Source organism: Hipposideros armiger, unplaced genomic scaffold (genome assembly GCF_001890085.2).
Source record: "Hipposideros armiger isolate ML-2016 unplaced genomic scaffold, ASM189008v1 scaffold_180, whole genome shotgun sequence".
Classification (NCBI taxonomy): domain Eukaryota; kingdom Metazoa; phylum Chordata; class Mammalia; order Chiroptera; family Hipposideridae; genus Hipposideros; species Hipposideros armiger.
The window spans coordinates 727,888-752,578 of NW_017731530.1; the positions used below are offsets into that span (position 1 = coordinate 727,888).

Below are 24,691 nucleotides of genomic sequence, written 5' to 3' on the forward strand. Positions count from 1 at the left end.
GGTTATTCTTCAATAATCAGAAATATAATAATAGCCCAGCAACATCCACGTAAGAGAAGCGGCCGCTATGAACTAAAGTACTGTGTTCATCCTTTAGACACTTACTTGGCACCTACTGAAGTACTAGGTGCTGAGGATAGGAACAAGAGACGTTTCCTGCCTTTGAGGCTCACAATCACCCAGAGAAGATGCCACCTTAATAGCTGATTATAATACAGTAAGTTAAGTGCCATAAGTGCTGTTGAAAATTGTGCTCTGAGAATAGAGTGGGGAGTCAGGCTGGACCAGTGGGATTCAGCTGTACTGTGGGGTTAGTGAGGCAATTTCAGGTGGAGGGCCCTGTGGGGGCCAGCAAAGTGCCACCTTCCCCTTGAATGAGTCGTGGCCTGGTCACACATACAGAAGAGTGTGCTTGTACACATGTATGCATGTGTGCAGAGGGTGGAACTGAGGCAGAGGTGAGGCTAGAAAGGCACCTCATCATGTGGAGGAGGGACACCACAGATAAATGGGACCTGAGCTAAAAATGATCCAGTGAGATTATTTTTTAAGTACCCACGGGACTCACCTAGCATCTCATCTGTAAGATTATTTCTCGGCGCTCTCTGCTCCTCCTGTTCGACAGACAGCCGCGTTTTCCTGCGCAGTGCCAGCACGACCCTGAGACACGATGGTGAAAGTCAGAGTGAACAGATTTGGCCGTATTGGACGCCTGGTCACCAGGGCTGCTTTTAACTCTGGCAAAGTAGATATTGTAGCCATCAATGACCCCTTTATTGACCTCAACTACATGGTCTACATGTTCCAGTATGATTCCACCCATGGCAAGTTCAAAGGCACAGTCAAGGCTGAGAATGGGAAGCTTGTCATCAATGGAAAGACCATTACCATCTTCCAGGAGCGAGATCCCGCCAACATCAAATGGGGTGATGCTGGTGCTGAGTATGTTGTGGAGTCCACTGGTGTCTTCACTACCTTGGAGAAGGCAGGGGCTCACTTGAAGGGTGGAGCCAAGAGGGTCATCATCTCTGCCCCTTCTGCGGATGCCCCCAGGTTTGTGATGGGTGTGAACCATGAGAAGTATGACAAGTCCCTCAAGATTGTCAGCAATGCCTCCTGTACCACCAAATGCTTGGCCCCCCTGGCCAAGGTCATCCATGACAACTTTGGCATCGTGGAGGGACTCATGACCACAGTCCATGCCATCACTGCTACCCAGAAGACCGTGGATGGTCCTTCTGGGAAGCTGTGGCGTGACGGCCGAGGGGCTGCCCAGAACATCATCCCTGCTTCTACTGGTGCTGCTAAGGCTGTGGGCAAGGTCATCCCTGAGCTGAACGGGAAGCTCACTGGCATGGCCTTCCGTGTCCCTACCCCCAATGTGTCGGTTGTGGTTCTGACTTGTTGCCTGGAGAAAGCTGCCAAATACGATGACATTAAGAAAGGGGTGAAGCAGGCATCGGACGGCCCCCTCAAGGGGATCCTGGGCTATACTGAGGACCAGGTTGTTTCCTGCGATTTTAACAGTGACACGCACTCTTCCACTTTTGATGCTGGGGCTGGCATTGCCCTCAACGACCACTTTGTCAAGCTCATTTTCTGGTATGACAATGAATTTGGCTACAGCAACAGGGTGGTGGACCTCATGGTCCACATGGCCTCCAAGGAGTAAGAGCCCCCTGGACCACCAGCCCCAGCAAGAAGAGAGGCCCTCAGCTATTGGGGAGTCCTTTTCCCAAATTGAACCCCTAACACACTGAGAATCTCCTGACCTCCAGTTTCCATCCCAGGCCCCCTGAAGAAGGGGAGAGGCTGAGGGAGCCCTCCCTTGTCGTGCACCATCAATAAACTTCACTGTACCCAGCCAAAAAAAGAAAAAAAAAGATTATTTCTCCACAAGGACACCAAGACTCTCACCACAGCAAGGATCCAGTGTCTGATTTAAAAATGATGTTCTCGTAGCTTTGCCAATTAAGAATTTATACCACATGGGCCATTCAATGAAGAGGAAAGCTTCTTTTAAAATATTCAATATTAAACTTAAAATTATTTACAATCTAATGCAACATTTTTATTACAATATGCTTGCAAAGTAATATATGATCAAATGTAATCTATAAAAACCATATTACATAATCAGATACTAGTTTCTGAAAACGGGTCTCAAGATATACAACTAGGTACCGAAGGAAAAGATAGTTTTAGAAGTAAGAGTATGCTTCTAATTGATTAATACTTCTGTTTGAGATTGGACTACGTTTTGAGATGTAACAACCTAGTTGGAAGCATAATATCATCCAATTTTATTAAAATAGGTTAATCCACATTTTGTGTCTGAGTGACTGTGTGCAAGTGTGTGAGTAAGACTATAACCTAAAGTCATGTTATTGTTCAACTTCCATAGAGAATTCTCACAAAACTATTATAAAATAGTAGTTTAAAAGAAAGTTCATACTTTTCTTTTATGGAATATGGAATTTCAGTTTATTTGGCAGTGGCCACAGAGTCCCAAATTTTATGATAGCTGATTAAAATTGTTCTTTTTCCCTTGTTTTTAATTTATTGTAGAATTATCAAAATTATGTCAGCATGGGCAGTATTTCTCACCCTGAATGTTTTTAAATTTTCAATATTTTGTATTTGCTGTGTGTATCATTGGAAACTGACTTTTTCCTCTAAAAAATAACGAGAGAGAAAGATTATATTTGCATTTTCTTTGTTCAAGGTGTTTATTGCATCTCAGAGGGCTTACATGCACTGGGTTTTTAAACTGAAATACAAAGAAAGCCATTTTGAAATTGGTTTTAGGTAATTTTCCCCCATTACAGTGTATGTTATCCCCACAGTAAATTCAGATACAACCACTTTTAAATGGTACCATACATCTATTAAATAATTTGAAAAATAGGCAAACACCTTTCCAACCCAATATGCTTTTACAAAGAGCTGCCAAGCCACTAGCAACACTGATCAACAGTGATCTCATTTATGCATCAAAATCTTAAGCCAAGCCATCAGCACAGACGGTATGACAACAAATTAAAAATTAAAGAATACAGTATGTACAGTAAAGGATACAACTCTGAATTAGTTTAAATTCTAATCACAATGGTACAACAAAACCTACTTTGAGCTCAAGTGAGGGATGGAAGAACACCTAGTCTACAGAACACACAAAGAAATACTAAAGTAACAGATGTACATAAAATCCACAATAAAATTAAAATATTTGCAGTAATCTTTAAATTACAGATATACCTTGGGGTGCCTTCATAATCACTTGAATAGCACATCTCTAATTGCATTTGCACAGACATGATAGAAATGAACCCTTTATTTTTCAGTGCATTTAATCAAGAATGAATAAATAGGTCAATTTAGATGCAAAACCTGTCAAATATAATTAAAATATATATTTTAATATAGCAGTGATTAAATATGGAATTCTTCCCATATTATTTTTTTCATTCTTGATAAGGTAGCTTCAAGGAGAAATATTTATTATGGACGTTAACCTTTATATTTTTTAAAATAAAATTTCTTAACATATACAGTGCCACAAAAATAAACATTTCTCACAACAGTTGAAGTTCCTGTGATTGGAAAAATGTACTCCACACTGAAAAAAGTTTTGTATATTTAAGTGTTTTCCTTACTATTTGATATTATCACACTATGTTTGTAACAGAGATACAGAAGAAAAAAGAATTTATGGGGAGAGTTTAGGTTTGTCCAAAAGTTATATATACATTGAAACCTTCAAAAACACAGACACATCTTTCCAAATGGCTCACCACACAGCAGCTTCACCATCCGTCCATGGGTGAGGTCCAGAAAAGCACTAAAGGCATCAGAAACATCCATTCATTGTTTACATCATACAACACACAAATAACCCAAATACACTACAATTTCGGGAGTAGGGATAACAGCTAAGGTAGTACACATTCCTAATGTTCACTTTCACAGCTGTGCTACACATTTTGGAAGAGAAGTTATGAGTAAGCATTGGGTTTGGTACTGGTGGCTCACTTTGTAACTCTGAGCATCAATCTTATTTGAAGTCTCCAAACTCATTATTTTTTTCCTATTCAGTCACAAAAATTGCAGCTGTAAAGATAAAAAGCACTGAGTTAAAAAAAAAACCCAGTATTATATACTCCTCAAACATTTTTACCATCCTTGCAATTTTATTTCACAGTCAGTACAAAAAATCTTTACGCAAAAGGTTTCTATATTACCAAAATCACATTTATATGTTTTTTTGCAATTTTTCAAAACAAATTTAAAATTTCAGTCAGAAAAAAAATTTAAAAAACCTTTTAAAGTATAGCTTTGTTTAAGAAAAACTTTATATTAGCAAAATTTTGGAAATTTGGATACTTAAAAGCCTTAGTTTCAATTCAGCATTCAGTTTCAACTAAGAACAGCTAACCTTTATAAAAGGGCAGTAAAAAAAATAGGGACTGTCAGTGATTTCCATTATTATTATTATTATTAACATTGTTTTATTTATTTTATTTTTTAGTTACAGTGTTTAATGAGTCACCAAACAGTTGAACAAGCGTCAGAAGAGAAGAAAAGGGAGATATTCCTGGTGATTCAATACTTTCACTTACTCGACTCCCCACTTATCTCCTTGGTTAATCATTGTTGCCAAGTAACCTTCCTTGGGGTGTTAAGGCTCAGCCCTGTGGGTAAGTCTTCTTCAGAAAATAGTGTGTGTCTCCCTCTTGATTTGTGAATCTTTGAGGGCAGAGACTGGCTCAAGGATCTCTGTTTTGGGTACTTACCAGCATTCTTGGCATATGATAAGAGCAATATTTACTGAATAAGAGGTAGATAAAAGTCTGCTCTATGCGGTGTCCTTGGTCACTCCTAAAACTCCAATTGCTAAAATAAGTGCTCATTGTCTTATTTATGCCTGTATCAGCCTAGTCCAACCCAAAGTGGAATATACAAGTTAGGCACAAGGAGAATGACTTGGCTGAGATGTCAAGGTTGTAAAATAACAAAATATTAATCTTATATAAGAAAAATAATCATAAAGCAGGAATTCGAACTATCTTAGTGGGCATTAGAGAAAGCGAAAAAAATATATAAAGTGAAAAAAATATATAGGTATAATGTATAATAAAAATAGCTGGACATTGGTCCAGAAACTTCCACACTCTTACTGCTCTTACAGTGTGACCTCATGCTAATCACAATGCCTTGGATCAGTTCCTTAAGCTGTGAAATGGAGACAAAAGTATCTGGCTAGTTTATCTCACAGGATTTGATCTCCTACAGAGATGATTCAAGAAGTTAAGGACTGGGAAGTAAATAAAAAACTACTGTGTAAATGAAAAGCAGTGTTATTATTGTTCATCCACAGTCAGCAAGCATTTGTTGAGATCCTACCCACTGTGTTAGGTGCTGGAGTTAATAGTCAACTTTTTCCTTCATCAGTTTCCTTTCATAAGCTCATTATTAATCATTTCATAAATTATATTAGAAATTTAAAACTAGAATGTTAAAATTTAAAATTCTGCTTGAATGCAGAAAAACAAAGTGTAATAATTGAAGCTTTATTTAATGAGGCCAAAAAAGGATAGACAAAATAAAAATACAATATGTATTCAAATATATTCTTAGACGCTTTATAAATAAAATATTATAAATGTTACCTTTCTGTAAATTCCAATGATCATGTAATAAAGTGGCAATTTTCTAATTTACCAAGTAGCTTGGGCAATTTTTTGCTTTATCAATATAATCTCTGTGCTTTCCAGTGTAAGGCCAACTTGGAGGTTTCTCTTTCTCTTAGTTTTATAAATTAAAAAATTCATTGATAATTCATTGATAGCTTTTAATATTGATTTAAAAGTATAAACACTCAAGTTATTATTATTATTATTATGTACATATAATCAAAACACAAAAGTACAAACATCATACCTGAAATAGCTAAGCATTGCATAGGTCATTATTACAAGCCCACAGGTAAAGCTCAATATTAGATACCTTAAATTGTTTACAAGAAATCCTTGATGTTAAGATCCGCTAATGGGTCCTTTGCTGGAGGTTTCTTGGGACTCTGAGTGGCAGGTGTAGGACTTGGAGAAAGCTAATGGGGAAAAGCCAGCCCAAGAGAGCGGAAATAGAAAGCAAACAGAGAGATAGATAAGCATTAGCCAGAGCACATACCACAGAAAACAAACATGCAGGAGATTAGGTGGCTAAAGGTTTACAAAATCTACTTTGTTCTACTTAGTCACAGTTGTGTTTAATTTCGGATTTGTAAAAGACACTTCAAATGATATTTGGTTTTCTTGAAATTCTTTGACATCAGATGTAGCCAAAGTAAAATTTGAGGACTCTCGTAGAACAATATGGATATGAGTTAGAGAAGATAAGAAAAACTAGTCACATAAAGATATTACGAATATATAGCAAACAAAACAAAACAATCAATTTTTCTAAACAAAAGCATTTTGACTTTGAGTTATGAGTACCACTAAACTAATAAAGGAATTTAAGTGACTTTTCTTACAGTGAGAGTGAGTTTGAAGGAAAAATGGAAAGTAAACAGTTTGCAGAAAGCCACATAAGAAATTACTTAAAGTTATTAGTTAACTATATACTACGATTTTATATAAAGTACTGGTATTTTAAGGGAAAACCAGTCAAGTTTGGGGCACTGTTTGTTTTGGACGAGCAAATAGTTTCCTAGATAATGAATGTCACTAAATTCCAATACTGCCTGTCCAGCTTGCAGGGTAGACTAATTATTAAATACTATAGGAAAGTCATACCTAACTTGCAGCAAAAGCAACAAAGAATTAATTTACCCTGTTTCTGTTTAATTAACACCTAAATTATTGATGTGTCTTTGAGTCTAATTAATCTCTGGTGCTCATAACATGATGGAATTCTCAAAAATCTGGGCTTGTGGGGCAGGGTGTATGTTTTTATTGGTTCCATAAACTGAGCTCCAGAAGTAAGGGTTTTCAGATTTGTTCCTACATCCAGAAACTGCTGACTTACTACAGAATCTATCAGTCAAATTTCCATTTTTAAAACTTGATTCAAACCTCATAGAAAATTCAGGAAAAAATAAGTGTAAGGGTTGAACTTGTTTGGAAGATAAGAAATGCAAAGATTGGTTCATAATTAATAATTAGGTGAGATGACAATAATATCATGATATCAACCAAGTGAGGAATAATGGAATAGTCCAGGTATCAGTCATGAAAAGCTGTTTTGTTTTCTGAAGCTACAAAGTCATGTGTGTTTTATTATCTAATATAATCAGCTATGTTTCTTCTATGATACAGGGTATACAATCTAAAATTTGTATAAATATGGCATACCATTTCTTAAATTACTATAAATTCAATTAAATGATTAAAACACCATGTTTTCATATCATCTATTTTTCATTTTCACTCTTTGAGGTAAGTAAATAAATTGATGCTATGTAACACTGCATTATGCAAGATGACAAACTATCTTAAATAATGAAATTGTATTAATTTATTTCTAAAATTTTTAGCATACCAAATACAATAGGTTTTTAAAATCTCAATATCATTTTCCAACTTCATAAAAATAGAAACATTCTTCCTTTTTTTCAAAAAGGTGGTAAATAGTCATGGATATATTCAACCACCAGGAAATACTCCTAATTAATGAGAGCCTTCTTAGAATTTAAATATATTTACACTAAATTTAACTCCAGCTATTACCCCCGAAACCTTCCTCATTCTCCCCACAAACAACTCTAGGTAGGGTTCACTAGTCTCAGAGCAGACTAGAAAACTTCTCATGAAGACAGTGCTTGGTGATGGCATTAAAGGCTAGGATTTTTCGTATTCTAAATTTATCTCTTTGAATACCTATCATGCTCTCTCCTGGTCACTGTGGCTTTTGAGTAAAGTTAAGTTAAGAGGTTGAAAGCAAATTCTGGGAATAGCTAGAGAATGGATTTCGAGATGATTCAAGGAGGGAAAGGGGTTTAATATACACTCAGAAGGTTCACAGTAGGATTCCTAAGGATAAAACAATGTAAATACCCACCTGATAAGTTAAAAATATAGAAGTGAAGCCATTTATTGTATCATTAAGGTGTATGTGAGTTATTTGCTTTGGTTTGCTCAGCATGGTGCTAGTAAAGTTATAACTTGGTATTCTGATTCTATCCAAATCTTTTCCTAATAATGAAAACCTCTCTGGCTCTACACATACTTCCACCTTGGCTAGCCAATTGATAAGAGGAATCAAGAAAGGCTGACACATGACTATCATCAGCATGACTATCACTATTAGCAGCAAAAACAGCTGAACAAAGTGCACATATTTTAGCACCTTTGTAAATGAAGGTAAGCACATTGTGTAATGAGAAATGTGGCCTTACCTAAGAGAGGTTTGCCCTTTGTCTTGGATCCTGGTAACATCTAAACCCTTGTAGTTTCCGGATGATACGGATGTCACTGTTATTCAGGGTGGCTTCTTGGAAGCACACCTGATAATTTATGCTAACAAGATAACCCAGAGTGAGGGCTAGCCATGACAGAAAGACCAACCTTGCGATTAGAGAGTTGGGTCCTCAGGCCACATGGTATCAGCCTGACTTCAAGGAGAGAGGGGGGCTGGAGATTGAGTTCAACCACACTGGTAGTAATTCAACCATTCCTATACAAGGAAACCTCAATAAAAACTCTGCGTACTGAGGATCAGGTGAGCTTCCTGGGTTGGCGATATTGCATGCGCATTGTCACACGCTGATGTCAGGTTGGCAACACATCTCTGAGGACAAAAAAACTTCATCTTTGGAACCCTCCCAGAATTTGCCCTATGCATCTCTTCTTTTGGCTGCATCTGATTTGCATCCTTGAGCTATAATAAACTGTAATTGTAAAGTTAGTGCTTTCCTGAGTTCTGTGAGTCATTCTAGGACGTTGTCTAATCTGAGGGTGGTCCTGGGAACCCTTAAATTTGTAGGCAGATGATGTGAAGTGAGGGTGGCCCATGGGACTTCCATACTTGTGGCTGCTGTCTGAAGTGCGCGTAGTCCTATGGGGATTGCTCCCTCAGACTTTGCAGTTTTGTTAACTCATTGCAGTTAGTGTCACAAGTCTTGGGCAAACTTGGCAGTCTGAGTTTGGCTAACTCTGGGGACATATAATAAAACTGTGGATCAGCAGTACATATTTTTCTGGAATAAATGCATAGATATTTTACATGCCTGGTTGTTCTCAGGTACCATTCTGAATTAAGTAGGACAGGAACAGAGTGCCCTTAGAACAGTTAGGTGTTTCTAGAACTTTCTTCCAAACCTTACCCTATTGCTAATCTGTCTGCCATGTTACCTTTACTCCTGAACCAACAGATCTGAAGGTTATATAAGTCAAACATTTTAAAACAGTTTTCCACACAACAGTTTTATGCTTATAACTTATTGTCATTCTTTTGTGGACATATAAAAAGCTGACCTGTGTGCCAGGTCCAGCGGCGGCTCCAAAGGGTGGCCTCATCATGGGCTGTGCAAACATGACTGGCTGCTGAGGCATCATGGGCATGCCTGTCCCGGCAGGAGGCTGAAAAATAAAAGTGGCTCACAGCACAAGTGGAATCTACTATGGCAAGGCCCTGACATTTATGCCTTCAATATGCTTCTGAAAGATTTTGAGGAATCCAGGTCCATGAGAAAGTATAATCCATAGTTTTGAACAATGGATGCTGTGCGTTTGGCGGATGACAGAGAAGCACTGAGGTGCAGTAGAAGCCTGGCCACATGGCAACCGCATCCCAACCAGGCTTTGTTGTTATTTACTCGTCTTCCATAAACGTAATTTTTGAAGAAATAAAAACTTGTTTCTTTAGGGTAGATGGCCCTAAAATTTGCTAGTAATAAAAGCGTTAAGGGAAAAGCCCTAGTATACTGATTAAGAATTGATTTTGATGGAGGTAAGAATATGTTTGATAAATATTACTCCAAAAATAATGTAACAACGTACTATGGAAATTATTTTGATGGAAATAATTTTTAAGTATTTTATATGTGACTGCATCACGTCATGTGTACACTATTAATATCTAAAGCAGATGACTTAACTTTTTTAGTTTTACTTTACTGCATTTTGGGGAAAATAGTAATTCTGTAGCAGTATTTGTTACTCTGAGATTTGGCAAAGGCCTTAGAAATGTCAATTACAATTTTTAGCACAGGTCATCACTCACCATTCCAAATCCTGCTCCTGGTTGTCCAACAGATGGGGTCCCGGAAACAGGAGGAACTGAGCTGGTTGGAGGTACAGCTCCTTGCTATCATAAAAACCACAACACACACACACAAAACAGTAACAAAGAAAAAGAACCAACATAATTTGGTTTTAAAATGACAGAATATAATTTTAAAATGCATGCCCCTTAGGTACGTGTGGATATGTAAAGAAATTGCGAATTTCAGTTTCAAATTTAAAAAAATGGCTCTAGCACAATGCCAATTCCATAAACAAGGTTACTATGTTCACTGCTGTAGTGTTATTTGGGCTCACTGACTAGCCGATTATACACAGCTTTGGGTTTCCTCTCTGTCACCTTACACATCTCTCCTTCACCCTCACTATAAATGAGTTACATTTCTCCAAGCTTGTCTTTTCCTGTCTTTATATCCTCTGAGAGGCATTGGGTTAGACACTTGAGGAATATGTTTTCATTTCCATTTCCAGTGTTTGGTTTCCAATTTTCCCCCATTTTTAAATTATTATTTTCTGTGTTATATTTGCTTTTCTCTGACTTTTGAGAGTTATACATTTACACAAGGACCAAAATTAATTCTCAGTTTTAGGATGCATTTAAAAGACTGCATATAATATAGCATACATATTTCATTTCAGGTACAGGTCTAATAGTTTTCAGTCATACATCAAACCCCCCTAATATTTCCTTTATGTTTAAAATTAACCCTACTGCAATGCCTTAAATTTCAGTTAACCGTTAGAGCAAAATCCTAATTAAAAAAGAAAATAATACAACGATGTCAGCAAAAATGGTGAAGTGGGGAACTCTAAAAGCCTCCCCCATGAAAATAATGGAAAAAGGCAAAAACTCATAACCAAGTGTTTTGGAACTCTGGAAATTAACTAACAGCTTTCAGCAACCTAGAAGATACTTATTCAAGAAAATCAGTTGAATTTTGGTAAGAACAGTGAGCTTTGAGGCATTTTAACTGGCCCTAGCTTCCATCTACTTTTTTCCAGCTCAGCTGTAGTCTTGAAAATAACAGTCCACACTCCCAGTAATAGTACCACAGGGAGCAGAATATATTTAATTATTTGTTTGATCTTGTCTGGGTGGCTCCCTGGAAAGATTGGCTCCAAAGGCTTGTCTTTATTTTGCCAAACTGAGAATGTACCTAGTGCTAAAGTTGTTACCTGAAGCCATTAGTGGAAAATTAAATTTATAGGCAAATGTTTTAATTGTTGGCTGAGGCAATGGACAACAGGGCAAACAGTGGACTAAACAAAAAGCTTGGAAGGAAAGGCTGGAGAATGAGATGCTTTGGAGAATTAGAGTTTGAAAAGCTCAGACATACTCCTAGGAATTTAAAAGGCTATGCACATGCCCAGGGCTGTGCACATGCTCAGGAAAGACTTGAGAAGGCCCTGGCTGACCTTGAGGCTTTGAGTGAGCTGTAAGTAGTTGCCAAGGAAGCCTTGCAAACTGCTTGGTTGAGTTTGAAGACATGCCCCAACACACTCTCTGAGCCTTCTGCAAAGGCTGAAAGATATTTTTAGTTCTAGGAGTTTAAGTAATATCTATCTAATGATTAGCTGACCACTTTAAGGAACAGAGACTTCAGTGGTCAGTTGACAGAAACAGAAAAAACGAGACAACTACAGAAAGTAGCAACGACAAACCTCTGGAGAGGGGGTACAATCTAACTTTGAGTTGCCACATTATAATATTCAAAATGTCAATCTTTCAGCAAAAAATTAAGAGGCACACAAAGAAACAAGAATGCATAGCCCATATGCAGGAGAAAGTTCAATAACTTAAACTTCCACCTTAAGGAACTAGAAATGAGAAGAACAAATTAAACCCAAAATAAGCACAGGAAGTAAATAATAAATATTAGAATGGAGATAAATGAAACAGAGAATAGAAAAACAAAAGAGAAAAATAGAAGAAATTAAAAGTTGGTTCTTTGAAAAGATCAATAAAATTTTCAGTAGACAAACTTTCAGTGCGTAAACCAAGGAAAAAAGAGAGAAACTTCATCATCAAAATAATGAAAGGAGGGTGGATGGTTGGCTCAGGTAGTTAGAGCGTGGGCTCATAACACCAAGGTTGACGGTTTGATTCCCACATGGGCCAGTGAGCTGTGCTCTCCACAACTAGATTGAAAACAACTTGACTTGGAGCTCAGCTGCGCCCTCCACAACTAGATTGAAAACAACGACTTGACTTGGAGCTGACGGGTCCTGGAAAAACACACTGTTCCCCAATAAAGTTTTAAAAAATAATAATGAGGAAAGGAAGTGGGGACATTACTACCAACCTTATGGAAATAAAAATGATTGTGAGAAAATATTATGAGAAATTATATGCTAAAACATTAGATAACAGACAAAATGATCAAATTCCTAGAAAGACACAAACTACAAAAACCGGCTCAAAAAGAAATAGAAAACCTAAATAGGTATATAACAAATAAAGAGACTGAGTCATTAGTAAAAAAATTTCCATGATAGAAAAGCCCACAACCAAATGGCTTCACTGGTGAATTCTATTAAATGTATAAAGAAGAATTAATACGAATCCTTCTCAAGCTTTCTAAAAAAAGGAGATCATTTCCTAATTATTCTTTGATGTTGGCATTACCCTGATACCTAAGCCAGACAATGACATCACAAGAAAAAGGAAACTACAGATCAATATCCTTCATGAACACTGATGCAAAAATTCTCAACAAAATACTAGCATACTGAATCCAACAGCATATTAAAAGAATTATACACCATGACCAAATGAGATTTATTCCAGGAATAAAAGATAGGCTCAACCAATGTAATATATCCTATTAATAGGATATAAGAAAAAAAAAAGCCCACATGATAATTTTAATAGACGCAGAATAAGCATTTGACAAAATCTAACACCCTTCATAACAACAACAGCAACAAAAAAGCCCAACAAACTAGGAATAGAAGGGAAATTCCTCAACCTGATAAAGAGCATCTACTAAGAACCCATGACTAATGTATTTAATACTGAATGACTGAACAAGGAAAAGATGTACTGGGAGTTCTAGTCAGGGCAATTAGATAAGAAAAAGAGATAAATAGCATCTAGATAAGATAGGAAGAAATAGGGCTGGCCAAGTGGCATGTTGGTTAAGAGCTGGCTTGGGACGCCAGCTCTGAGCAGCAGGGCCCCAGTTCAGATTCCACATGAGGGCCAGTGACACTGCGCCCTCTACAACTAAGATGGTGAACAACAGCTCGACCTGGAGCTGGGCTGCCGTGAGTCGCCTGCGACAGCATAGGCTGCAGCCCTTGCTGCAGTGGGCTGCCATAAGCTATCATGAGTGGCCGACAGCCAGTGTGAGTGGCTGGCAGCCTGTGTGAGCTGCCAAGAGCCACCATGAGCGGCCGTCCAGAGGCTAGCGACCGATCTGCCTCATTTGGGAAGAGCGCAATGATAATACCAACATGGGCCAGTGAAGCAACGTCCTCTACAACTAGACTGAAGAACAAAAGGACAACAACTTGTCTGTTCCCCTCCCCAAATTCCCCAATAAAATCTTTAAAAAAAAATAGGAAGAAATAGGTTTACATGGTCAATCTATGACAAAGAAGGCAAGGATATACAATGTGATAAAGACAGTCTCTTCAATAAGTGGTGCTGGGAAAACTGGACAGATACAGGAAAAAAATGAAATTGGACCACTTTCTTACATAATATACAAAAATGAAACGAAACAAAACAAAAAACAAACCTCAAAATGAATTAAAGACTTAAATGTAAGATCTAAAACCATAAAACTCCTAGAAGAAAATATAGCCAGTAAACTTTTTGACAGTGCTCTTAGCAATATATTTCTGGATATGTCTCCTGGGGCAAGGGGGGAAAAAAAGGGCCTATATCAAACTAAAAAGTTTTTGCACAGAGAATGAAGCCATCAACAAAATGAAAAGACAACCTACTGAATGGGAGAAGATAGTCTCTAATGATACATCTAATAAGGGGTTAATGTCCAAAATACACTCCAATTAAAAACCAGGCAGAAGACTTGAACAGGTATTTCACCAAAGGCTACATACATATGTCCAATAGACATATGAAAACGTGCTCAACATCACTAATCATTAGGGAAATGCAAATCGAAACCACAAATGTGATACCACCTCACATCTGTGATAATAGCTATCATCAAATCAACAAATAACAAGTGCTGACATGGATGTGGAGAAAAGGGAACACTTGTACACTTTTGGAGGGATTGTAAATTAGTGCAGCCACTATGGAAATCAGTACGGAGGTTCCTTGAAAACTTAAAAATAGAGCTTCCATATGACCCAGCAATTCGACTTCTGGGTATTCATCCGAAGAGAACAAAAACACCAATTTGAAAAGATATATGCACTCCTATGTTCACTGCAGATTTACAACTTATACTCAAGATATGGAAGTAACCTAGCTGTCCATCAATAGATGAATAGATAAAGGAGATGTGCTACATATATACAGTTGAGATCTGGTAGAAAGCCCTAAGGAATCCATACACAAAAAACTATCAGAGTTAATAAACAAGTTCAGCAAAATTGCACGATATAAAATCAGCATAGTCTTCACTGTACACTAGTAATGAACAATCAATAAATGCAATTACAAAAACAATTTCATTCACAATAGCATTAAAAATAAAATACTTAGAAATAAATTTACCAAGAGAGGAACAAAACTTTTACACTGACAACTATGAAACATTGTTGAAAGAAATTAAAGAAGACTTAGATAAATAGAAAGGTATGCTGTGTTCATGGATCAGGAGACTCAATATTGTTAAGATGGCAATACTTCCCAAATTACTTTATAGATTCAATGTAATCCTTATCAAAATTTCAACTGTTTCTTTTGGAAATGGACAACCTGAACCTAAAATTCATATGGGAATGCAAGGGGCCCAGAATAGCCAAAACAATCTTGAAAACGAAAAACAAATTTGGAGGACTTGCACTTCCTGGTTTCAAAACTTACTATGAAGCTACATGAATCAAAACAGTGTGGTACTGGCATAGGACAGATATATAGATCAATCCAACAGAAAAAAGAGTTTGCAAATAATCCCACATCTATGGTCGTTTTCATTTTTTTGACAAGGATGCCAAGACCAATGAATTAAGAAAGAATAGTCAATAAATGGTTCAGGGACAAACAGGTTTCCATATGCAAAACAATGAATTTAGACCCCTATCTCACACCATATATAAAAAATGAGCCTAAAATAGGTCAAAGACCCAATGTAAGAGAGAAAACTATACAACTCTTAGAAAGAAACACAGATGTAAATCTTTAAGACCTTGGATTAGGCAATAGTTTCTTAAGTATGACACCAAAAGTACAAGCAACAACAAAAATAGACAAATTGGAGTTTATCAAAATTAAAAACTTTTGTGTATCAAAGAACACTATCAAGAAAATAAAAATGCAACTCACAGAATGGGAGAAAATATTTGCAAATCATATATCTGATAAGCATCTAGTAGTATCCCAGATATATAAAGATCTTTTAAAGCGCAACAATAAAAAGACAACCCAATTATAACATAGGCAAGGATGTGAATAGCTGTTTCTCCAAAAAAAGATATACAAATGACCAATAAGCATATGAAAAGATCCCCAGCATCATTAGTCATTAGGGAAATGCATATCAAAACCACAACTGAAACCCTGTGCATAGCTGGTGGGAATGTAGAATGATACAGCTGATGTAGAAAAGTTTGGCAGTTCCTCAAAAAGATCAATATCAAGTCACACATGAACCAGCAATTCCATTCCTAGGTATATATCCAAGAGAATTGAGGACATACTGGGTTGTCAGAACTCAGTCATGATGCATTTTTGCATAGAAAACAGAAAAATATGTCATGACTTTTCCGACAACTCAATATATTCACACGAGACCTTGTATACAAATAATGGAAGTACTTTTCATAATTGCCAAAAAGTGGAAACAACACAAATGTCCATCAATTGATAAATGCTGTATATCCAAACAATGAAATATTCAGCTGTAAACTTGATTCAGTACTGATACATTCTACATTGAGGAACCTTGCTTTCATAATAAAACATGCTAAGTGAAAGAAGCCAGGCACAAGAGGCTCCATATTATGTGATTCTCTTTATATAAAATTTCCAGAATAGGCAAATACATAGAAACAGAATAAATTAGTGGGATAGGGAGAGGGTGAAGTTGGGAGGGACTGCATTTCTTATGAGGGCTATGGATATATTCTGGAATTAGATAATGGTGATGGTTTTAGGAATCACGAATGTACTAAAAAATCACTGAATTGTACACTTTAAAACTGAAAATGGTGAATTTAATGTTATGAGAATTTTATCTCAAACATTTTTAAAGATCAAAATACTGAAGGGTAGCAGAATATGCCACCCGCAAACATGCCTCTCTGGCATAAAGATTATTTTGAGTTGATTATTTTGAGAAACAGTAAATACAGGAAAGCTCTGAAAACAAAGTGGAAGTTAAAATTTTGTAAGGTACAAAAAAAAAATTTGTAAGGGACATTTACATTTATCAAGAAAATCTCCATTTTTAAGGGTTTCTCCTTCTATACCAGAAGAGAAAGATGACTAAACCACGAGAATCTTATCAATTGAGAAGGCACAGACTCGAATCTGCATAAAAAAAATCTTAGCTTTGTTTACCCTGCTTTTCCTAGTAACCTCCCCATAATTGGTCACTCACACCTTTCTTTCTTTCAATCATTAGCTGAAGATGATATTTAAGCCAGTGGTTTAGGCCACCTCAGGAAGTTAGTCATTTTTTCCTGGGTATCTCTCATGTATACATATGAGATACACATTTTAATAAACTTTTGTTTTTCTCTTATTAACCTGTCTTTTATTACAGGAGTCCTAGCCAAGAACTCAGAACGGTGGAGGGAAAGTTATGTTCCTCCCCCACACATATACTTCAGATTCACTCTTTTCTCATCATTTCAACAAGGCTGGGTGGTAAGCTATTCACCAGACCCAGAATAGTATCATTTACTGGAATTGTGTCATTTATCAGAACTGAATCATACAATAATGATTGTATTATTTACCAGAACAGTATCATTAGGACTTAAAGCTATGAAAGAAAAAAACGTTGTTTTTTTTTAATTAGTCATCAAAGTAAAATGAGCTTGCAGAAATTCCTGATCAAATATAAATGGGTCAAATAATTTTTAAAGAGTTTCTAAGTTAGTCATTTTGCTCAAATGGTAGATTAACTCAACGATTACTCTCCAAATAGTATTTATCCTAAGGTCTTTAAATTGTTTTTTTTTTTAACACTCACCTGAATATTTTATCTGCAGTCATATAAAGATTAATTGTTTTCAGAGACAAAACTGTGGATTCTGTGGCCTCCTGTAAAATGCATGTATTTCTGAATTGCAAACATCTTCTCAGTTTGTGTGATGGAAACCTAACAGGTCTCATGTGCATTGGAAAACAGGAATAAGTAGCTCTGGAAACACAGGACTCTTGATGGCCCAGATGATAGAGCTCTGCCAGCAGACATACTTCAAATATTTAAGTCTTGTTAAGGTTTCTAGATTTAACATGGGTTCTCTGATCGGAAAAATGTTATAGTTGTATCTCCAAGTAGCAATTGAGGGAAATTCAACACAAATTGGGGAAAGCAACTTGAATTCTTGTCTACTAATAAAAACTTTAAAAAGCAGCAAAAGGATCTTCACCCCCACTTCTGTCCCTTCAGCTCCTACTCAAAGGAAAAGGCCTGCAGATTACCAGGAAAATGTGTAAACACTGCTCTGCTGCTTTCTGAAGCCCAAGTCTCAGCTGTCTCTCTTCTTTTTCTTGAATGTTCTTAGAAAAGGAAACTCAAACATACTTTAAGGAATAGGAAAATGTAGCATGCATTTTATGCAAGAACTGGGTGGAGGGAAGCCAGAGGCTCTCAGAGTGATTTCTGAGGTAAAAGCAAAACCAGAGCTTTGTTAAGGAAGAGCTTTGCAGTAAATGATAGTGAATTTATATAGACTACGTATAAGAATAAGTGAGTTAATAAGGATACAATCACTCTGCATATGAGAGCCTTTATATGTTGTTGCCTAAATGTGAAGGCAAATAAAGAACTACAACTCCATGTAACTCTGCCCTACTAATACATGATTTCTGTTCTAATTTCTTTCCAGGGCTGCTGTGGCTACTTTATGCTAAAGCCTATTGTCTTTAATTTTCTGGAGTTTAAATAATAACAATTTAAAGTTTTCTGCATCATAAATAAACACAAGGGGTTTTGAGACTTAAAAAAAAATGTGAATATTAATCTCAGTCTGTGATGGTGCCTGCCAATCAGATAATTGGTGGGTGGTCTTGTTGCCTTGAAGAAGCAAAACTATAGCTAATTATTTGATGAATTCTTAACCTGTATGATTAACATCTTGAAACTGTACGGTTAAAATCTTAATACTGTATGGTTAAAATCTCGATCTCACACGAGGTGATGGCCAAGGAAGGTCTCCAACTTAATAACTATTTTTAAAGGATTTCTCTCTCGTTTCCCTTCTTGGTTAATGGCTTCATTATTTAAGCAAACTCTCCCACACAGAAATCTGGGCACCCACTGTCTTGATGGCTTCATTCACAATGATCCCCAGTTATGTGGATCTTCCTGAGAATTTTCTTTCCTGTTTTCCTTTTTACCTTCACCTCAGGCTCTCAACCATTTTTTTTTTCTTTTTTTAACTAACAGCTGACGTGCCAGATATCAGTATTCTTACCACCCTTTCTCCACTCCCCTTCACTCCACCTTAGACGCTGCTGTCATCTGACTGTTCTGAAACTAACTTGTTAAAACACAGTTAAAAACTATCCTGCTGATAAGGGTAAAACTACTGAAGCATAAACTTCTCAAAACAGCACACAAGTCTTGTTTAATTTTGAACAGAATAAGGAAATTAGTTCCTTTAATTTGGTAGTGATAATATAAATTGTGGGATTTACTGTGAATACATAGCATTAATAGATTTATAAGACCAGCTCTAATGAAGCTTTTTCCTTCTTCGGAGATTTTATTTACATTTATTGAATCACTCTCCTTCTACCCCCAACGAGACAGTGGCTCGCTCACGAATGTTTTTACATCTAAGAATGGGTTGCAGCCCCCTTTGTCTGGAGCACTGTCTGCTTATGGTCTTAGCATCAATCTGAGTCACTAGCCACAGGTGTATGCTTGGGGTCCTAGGGTAACAATTATGCTCCCTTTCACCTTCAAATGAGTTTTGGTTTGGACAGTAAATTAAATGGTGATCCTAGGCATAATCAGGTTTTTTTTTTAAATGTAGTTTTCTACTATGTATCCTTTGTAAAAATCAAAATAGAACTCTTATTTTATAGTGAAATATAAAAACAGTCCTCTTAAGCATTGTTTTTAAATAACGCAAAGAAAGATTTGAAGAGATAAATACCTAGATGCAATAGGCAGTTTTCTCATTGTTATATGTTGGAAATCACTTCTTAAAATTAAGTTCTTTCAGACTTTGAACTCACCAAAGGCAGAGACTATTATTAGTCCTTGAATTTCCTGCTCTTACTAACACCACCGACTGGGGTGGGGTTACTGGAGAAATAGGTTTCGAGAACTGAAGTATTTTCCTATAGAAACTATGGTATAAATTGTAATTCAATTAATACTGTTAGCTCTGTTTAGTGGCAAATTTTGGTTCAAAAGGCATTTTTCAGATTGGTTTGAACTTACTTTTATTTATAAAACTGTTTATACATAAAAATATTACTATTTATAAAATTATTTAAAAGATACTGTGTTCTAAATTCTAGAACGCAGATATTTACATTAATTTCTGGAACACAAAATTTTTAATGAATTCTATCTAAAATGTTTATATTTTAATTTATATTAATTCACTTCCATGCATGTTGTTTGGCATGTTGATGGGTGATAGGAACTAATCTAGGTAACAAGGAGAGAATGGCATCAAGAAAGCCTTTGAGATGGGTATGATTTAGACAGGTGGAGGTGGTAAGCAAAAGTGAAAAAGTATACGTGAGCTTAGGAAAGAGTGATTAGCTTAGTTTTGCTAAATATGGGGCATACATAGGAAAACAATAAGTTTTGCTATGCTGGTAATGTCATTTTTGTGGTGGCAAATTTCACAAAGTAATAATTAGTTTTTATTTCCAGTGATATGCTGTTTTACAGAGTGAATGGTGGTATTAATATATTAATAGAAATTTAATATCCAGAAATAATACCTATTTAAATTCTATAGAAAAGATGGTGTTAGTAGTTTCAATTTTTAATATGGTGAGCAGAATAGGGTTTTAAAATGGAAGTTCACTTACACAATAGAAAACTGCCCAATCTTTCTGGTAAGAAAAAAAAAAGTTTTCATTACTTATTAAGACAATCAGGAAGTTTGGGCAAGAATTGTGATAAAATATAGACAATGATCAATGATATTAAATGCTTTTAAAAAATTACTTCCATAATTGTACAAATATAATATCTCATGAAGTCTAAATACTATTTTGAAATAATTAAAATTTAAAAATAGGTCATAATCTTTATTAAATATAAAGTCAATAAAATTTACATTTTGGTAAATAGTGCATCTTGTGTATATTTCTTTAGTGTGGATGAAGAAGTAACGTCAGCCGCAAAATTAAGTACAATGTGCTCTGCTCTACACCCTTGGAAACTGAAACTGCCCCCACCTCCCTGGACTCTGGTGGCTACTTACCAAAGGCGTACTTGGTGGAACGCCTGCTGACCAGGTTGCTGGGGCTACTTTTGGCTGCCAGTTTGCTCCACCAGTCAACTTTTTCTCTCCAGCATTCCACTGAAGATCTCCCCTAAAATCAAGCATGGAAAAACAAACCAAAAACCAAAAACATACTCATCAGACAAAAATAGTATGTGGCTCCTTAGATAACTTATTTGGGATTAGAAGTAGTCTGAGTCAAGTGGTAATAAAGAGAACAGGTTAAAACTTACATAGGAGTCTTACTTACCATACTGTTATCTAAGAAAGCTTAAAAATTAAAAACATTTGACAAAAATAATTCAGAGTTTGGACCTCAATGATAACAGGAATTTTCTATCACTTCTAATAGAAAAAATATGCCACAAAATTCAACTGAACTGCTCACTGGTTATAAAAAATTCCAAATAAGTATATCATAGATACTGCATACCTATACTTTCTTGAATTTAAGATGCATCCATGATGGCACTTACTGGATCTTAGAGGGTTCAACAGAAGGTTTCACACAATGATATCATGCCTACAACCTGCCTTAAAGTGATTGTAAGATACCATCTATTGTAAAATGGATCCCAATTTCAGATGTTGAAATATGCATCTAAAAAAGGATACACTGTTCTTACTATCCTTCTTAAAATGGATCCTTCATGAGACACTTTTTAAATTAAATGTTAGCTATGAATATTGTAATGAACCTTCAATTTAAAGCTATTAAAGTATTCAAATCAAAATTTCCCACTATTTCTAGACATAACTTTGTGACAATCTGGGAGTCTGAAATAGATTATTCCTCTTCATTGCCAGAACCAACAGTGTGGAGATTCCAGTAGAATAACAACATAAACAAAAACCTAGAATGAAATACAAACCAATTTTCAAATTACCTAGCCTTAGAATGAGTAATTATTCCAATGAGTACAATGTTTGATAGTCTTAAATAAATACAAATACATTGTCACAAGGAAACCAGATAATTTCAAAAGCACTTACTTTTTGGATGTGGTACCAGAAATTCCAAGATCTATAAATGGATAAAAGTAAAAAGAATTTAAATCTCTATACTCAGCTAAATGATATGACATTTAAAAGATCAAAGAATCAGAGGTCTTGAAAAAGTCCATATTTTGCCTAGGAATGACTGCATTCAATTTTACAAAGGGATAACTATGGAAGGAAACATTCACAAATCTAACATTTTCTTTTACTTCATGTTATACTTAAGGATCACATTTTAATGTCAACTGGTATTCAGAAAAGAGTAAACACAGCAGGCTTGAGACTGCTATCTTAGCAAGGTCTATGTGGCTGGCATCTGGGAACCTGGCTAGTAAACTGTTCTCTACACTGAGATGAAACTTTTCCTAAGGATAAGGTGGCTTACTGTGTCTAAAAATGCAAACTACGTGGTTTATGCTGAACACCTGCATCCTTCTGCGAGACTGAAATTTTGGTACATGCTAGGCAGAGAGTGCCTACGCAATCAGCATCCAATAAAAATCCCGGGTGCTGAGTCTCTAAAGGATTGCCTGGGGCAGAAACATCACACATATGGCTACATTTTTGCATGCTCTTCCCCTCATACAAAAAGGGGAGGGCCTAAGGATGTCCACCTGTGGATTCTTCTAGATTCTGCCTGTGTCTTTCCCCCTGATGATCCAGCTATGTTTCTTTTCTAGACTGCTGTAATAAATCTTAGCTGTGAGTACAAATATGTGCTGAGTCCCTTGAGTCCCTCTAATGAACCTAAGAATGTACGATCTTGGGGACCTTGACACAACTGGCTTAATCATTCTGCTTTAATCTCAATTCATTTATTTCTTCAGCAAGTATTTACTGAGCTCCTATACACGCCAGGCACTATTCTAAGCACTTGGGATATGTTACTGAAGAATAAAAACTCTAATCCTGGATAACCTGCATTCTAATGGGGAGAGACGGATGATAACATAATTTAAAAAGTAAATCATGTAGCCTGCTAGAAGGTAATATGGAAAGCCTTTGGAAAAAGAAAATGATCAGGGTAAAGAGGGATCAGGTGGGGTGGGATGAGAGTGAGGGGCAGGCACTATTAAATAGGATGCTCAGGGAAGATCTCGCGCAGAAGGTGAGACTTGTGCAAAGCTGAGCAGAGATCCAGGGGAAGAGCTTCCTAGGTTGTCACGTGGTGCACTCTCTGCTTAATGGTAACTCTATGTTTACCATTTGGAGGAACTGCCAAACAGCTTTCCACAGTCGCTGCCCAATGTTACACTCTCACCAGCAGTGTTAGAGGGTTTCGATTTCTCCACATCCTCATCAATACTGGTTATTATCTGCCTTTTTTATTATAGCTGTTGTAATAGGTAGGAGGTGACATCTCATTGTGGTCTTGATAGGCATTTCACAAATAACTGATGTTGAACATCTTTTCATGGGAAAATTGGACACATATTCTTTGGAGAAATGTCTATGTAAGTCATTGGACTATGTTAAAATTGGGTTATTTGTCTTTTCATTATTGAGTTGTAAGAGTTCTTTATTTATTCTGAACACAAGTAGCTTATCAGATATATATTTTCTTCCATTCTGTTGGTTGTTTTTCACTTTCTTGATGGTATCATTTGTAGTGCAAGAGTTTTTAATTTTGATGTAGTCCTATTTTTCTATTTTTTTTCTATTGTTGCTTGTGCTTTTGGTGCCGTATCTAAGAACATTACCTAATAAAAGGTCATGAAGATTTACTCATGTATTTTCTTCTAAGAGTTTTATAATTTTGACTCCCACACTTAATTCTATGATCCATTTTGAATAAATTATTTTGAAGTAAAGAGTTTAACTGCATCCTTTTGCATATAGATATATGTACCCAGGACCATTTGTTAAAAAGATTATTACTTTCCCATTGAATTGTCTTGGCACATTTGTTGAAAATTAATTGACCATAGATACATAGGTTTACTTCTAGACTTTCGTTCTATTCCATTGATGTCCCTATGCAGTACCACTTGTCTTAATTACTGTAGCTTTGTAGTTAAGTTTTGAAATCATGCAGTGTGAGTCTTACAAAGTTATTCCTTTTTATTCAAGATATTTTGATTATTGTGGCTTCTTTGCATTTCCACATGAATTTTACATTCAGTTTCTGTCAGTTTCTGTCAAAAAGTAAGCTGGAATATTGATAGGGCATGTGTAAGTAAATTTCTTTTCAGTTTTGGAATGTATTTTAATTAAAATATTTACATATAGTGAAATTCATTGGGTTGTTTTGGCAGGGTGATACATTTATACAAATTTTGATAAATACATCAGCTCATATAATGATCCCTACAATCAGTATACATAGGAATTTAATTACTCAAAAATCTCTCTTGCTGCCTTTCGTAATCAAAACTTCCCCTTTCTCCTAACTCTGGCAATCACTGATATATTATTCTTAAGTTTTGCCTTAACAAAAATATCATATAAATGTAATACTACAGAATATAATTTTTTGTGTGTCTGGCTTCTTTCATTTAGCATAATGTATTTGAGATTCATATACTTGTTGTGTATATCAACAGTTCATTCCTTTTTATTTCGAAGTAGTATTCTATGGATGAGTTTACCACAGTTTGTTTACATATGCACCCAGTGAAGGACAGACATTTGGGTTGTTTCTGGCATTTTTGAATAATATT

General features: G+C 36.0%; 2 protein-coding genes across 15 annotated transcripts in view; one reads left to right on the plus strand and one right to left on the minus strand.

Moving 5' to 3' along the window:
* Positions 1–598: 598 nt before the first annotated feature.
* On the plus strand, positions 599–1,873 carry LOC109388084 (glyceraldehyde-3-phosphate dehydrogenase-like). Its single transcript, XM_019652514.1, has one exon. The coding sequence runs from the start codon at positions 671–673 to the stop codon at positions 1,670–1,672; it is 1,002 nt and encodes a 333-aa protein (XP_019508059.1). The 5' UTR covers positions 599–670; the 3' UTR covers positions 1,673–1,873.
* Positions 1,874–2,699: 826 nt separating this feature from the next.
* Positions 2,700–24,691, minus strand: part of SNAP91 (synaptosome associated protein 91) — a 146,330-nt gene continuing 124,338 nt past the window's right edge. For 10 of the 14 annotated variants that reach the window (XM_019652500.1, XM_019652510.1, XM_019652507.1 and 7 more), the window contains 7 exons: positions 22,026–22,056; positions 21,012–21,123; positions 20,614–20,637; positions 10,225–10,308; positions 9,477–9,581; positions 6,007–6,109; positions 2,700–4,110 (listed from right to left, as the gene is read on the minus strand). In XM_019652500.1, coding sequence (XP_019508045.1) covers positions 6,017–6,109; positions 9,477–9,581; positions 10,225–10,308; positions 20,614–20,637; positions 21,012–21,123; positions 22,026–22,056 — 449 coding nt within the window. In that variant the 3' untranslated portion in view covers positions 2,700–4,110; positions 6,007–6,016. The remainder of the gene's footprint in view (positions 4,111–6,006; positions 6,110–9,476; positions 9,582–10,224; positions 10,309–20,613; positions 20,638–21,011; positions 21,124–22,025; positions 22,057–24,691) is intronic. The other 4 variants (XM_019652505.1, XM_019652512.1, XM_019652511.1 and 1 more) reach the window with 1 other exon arrangement.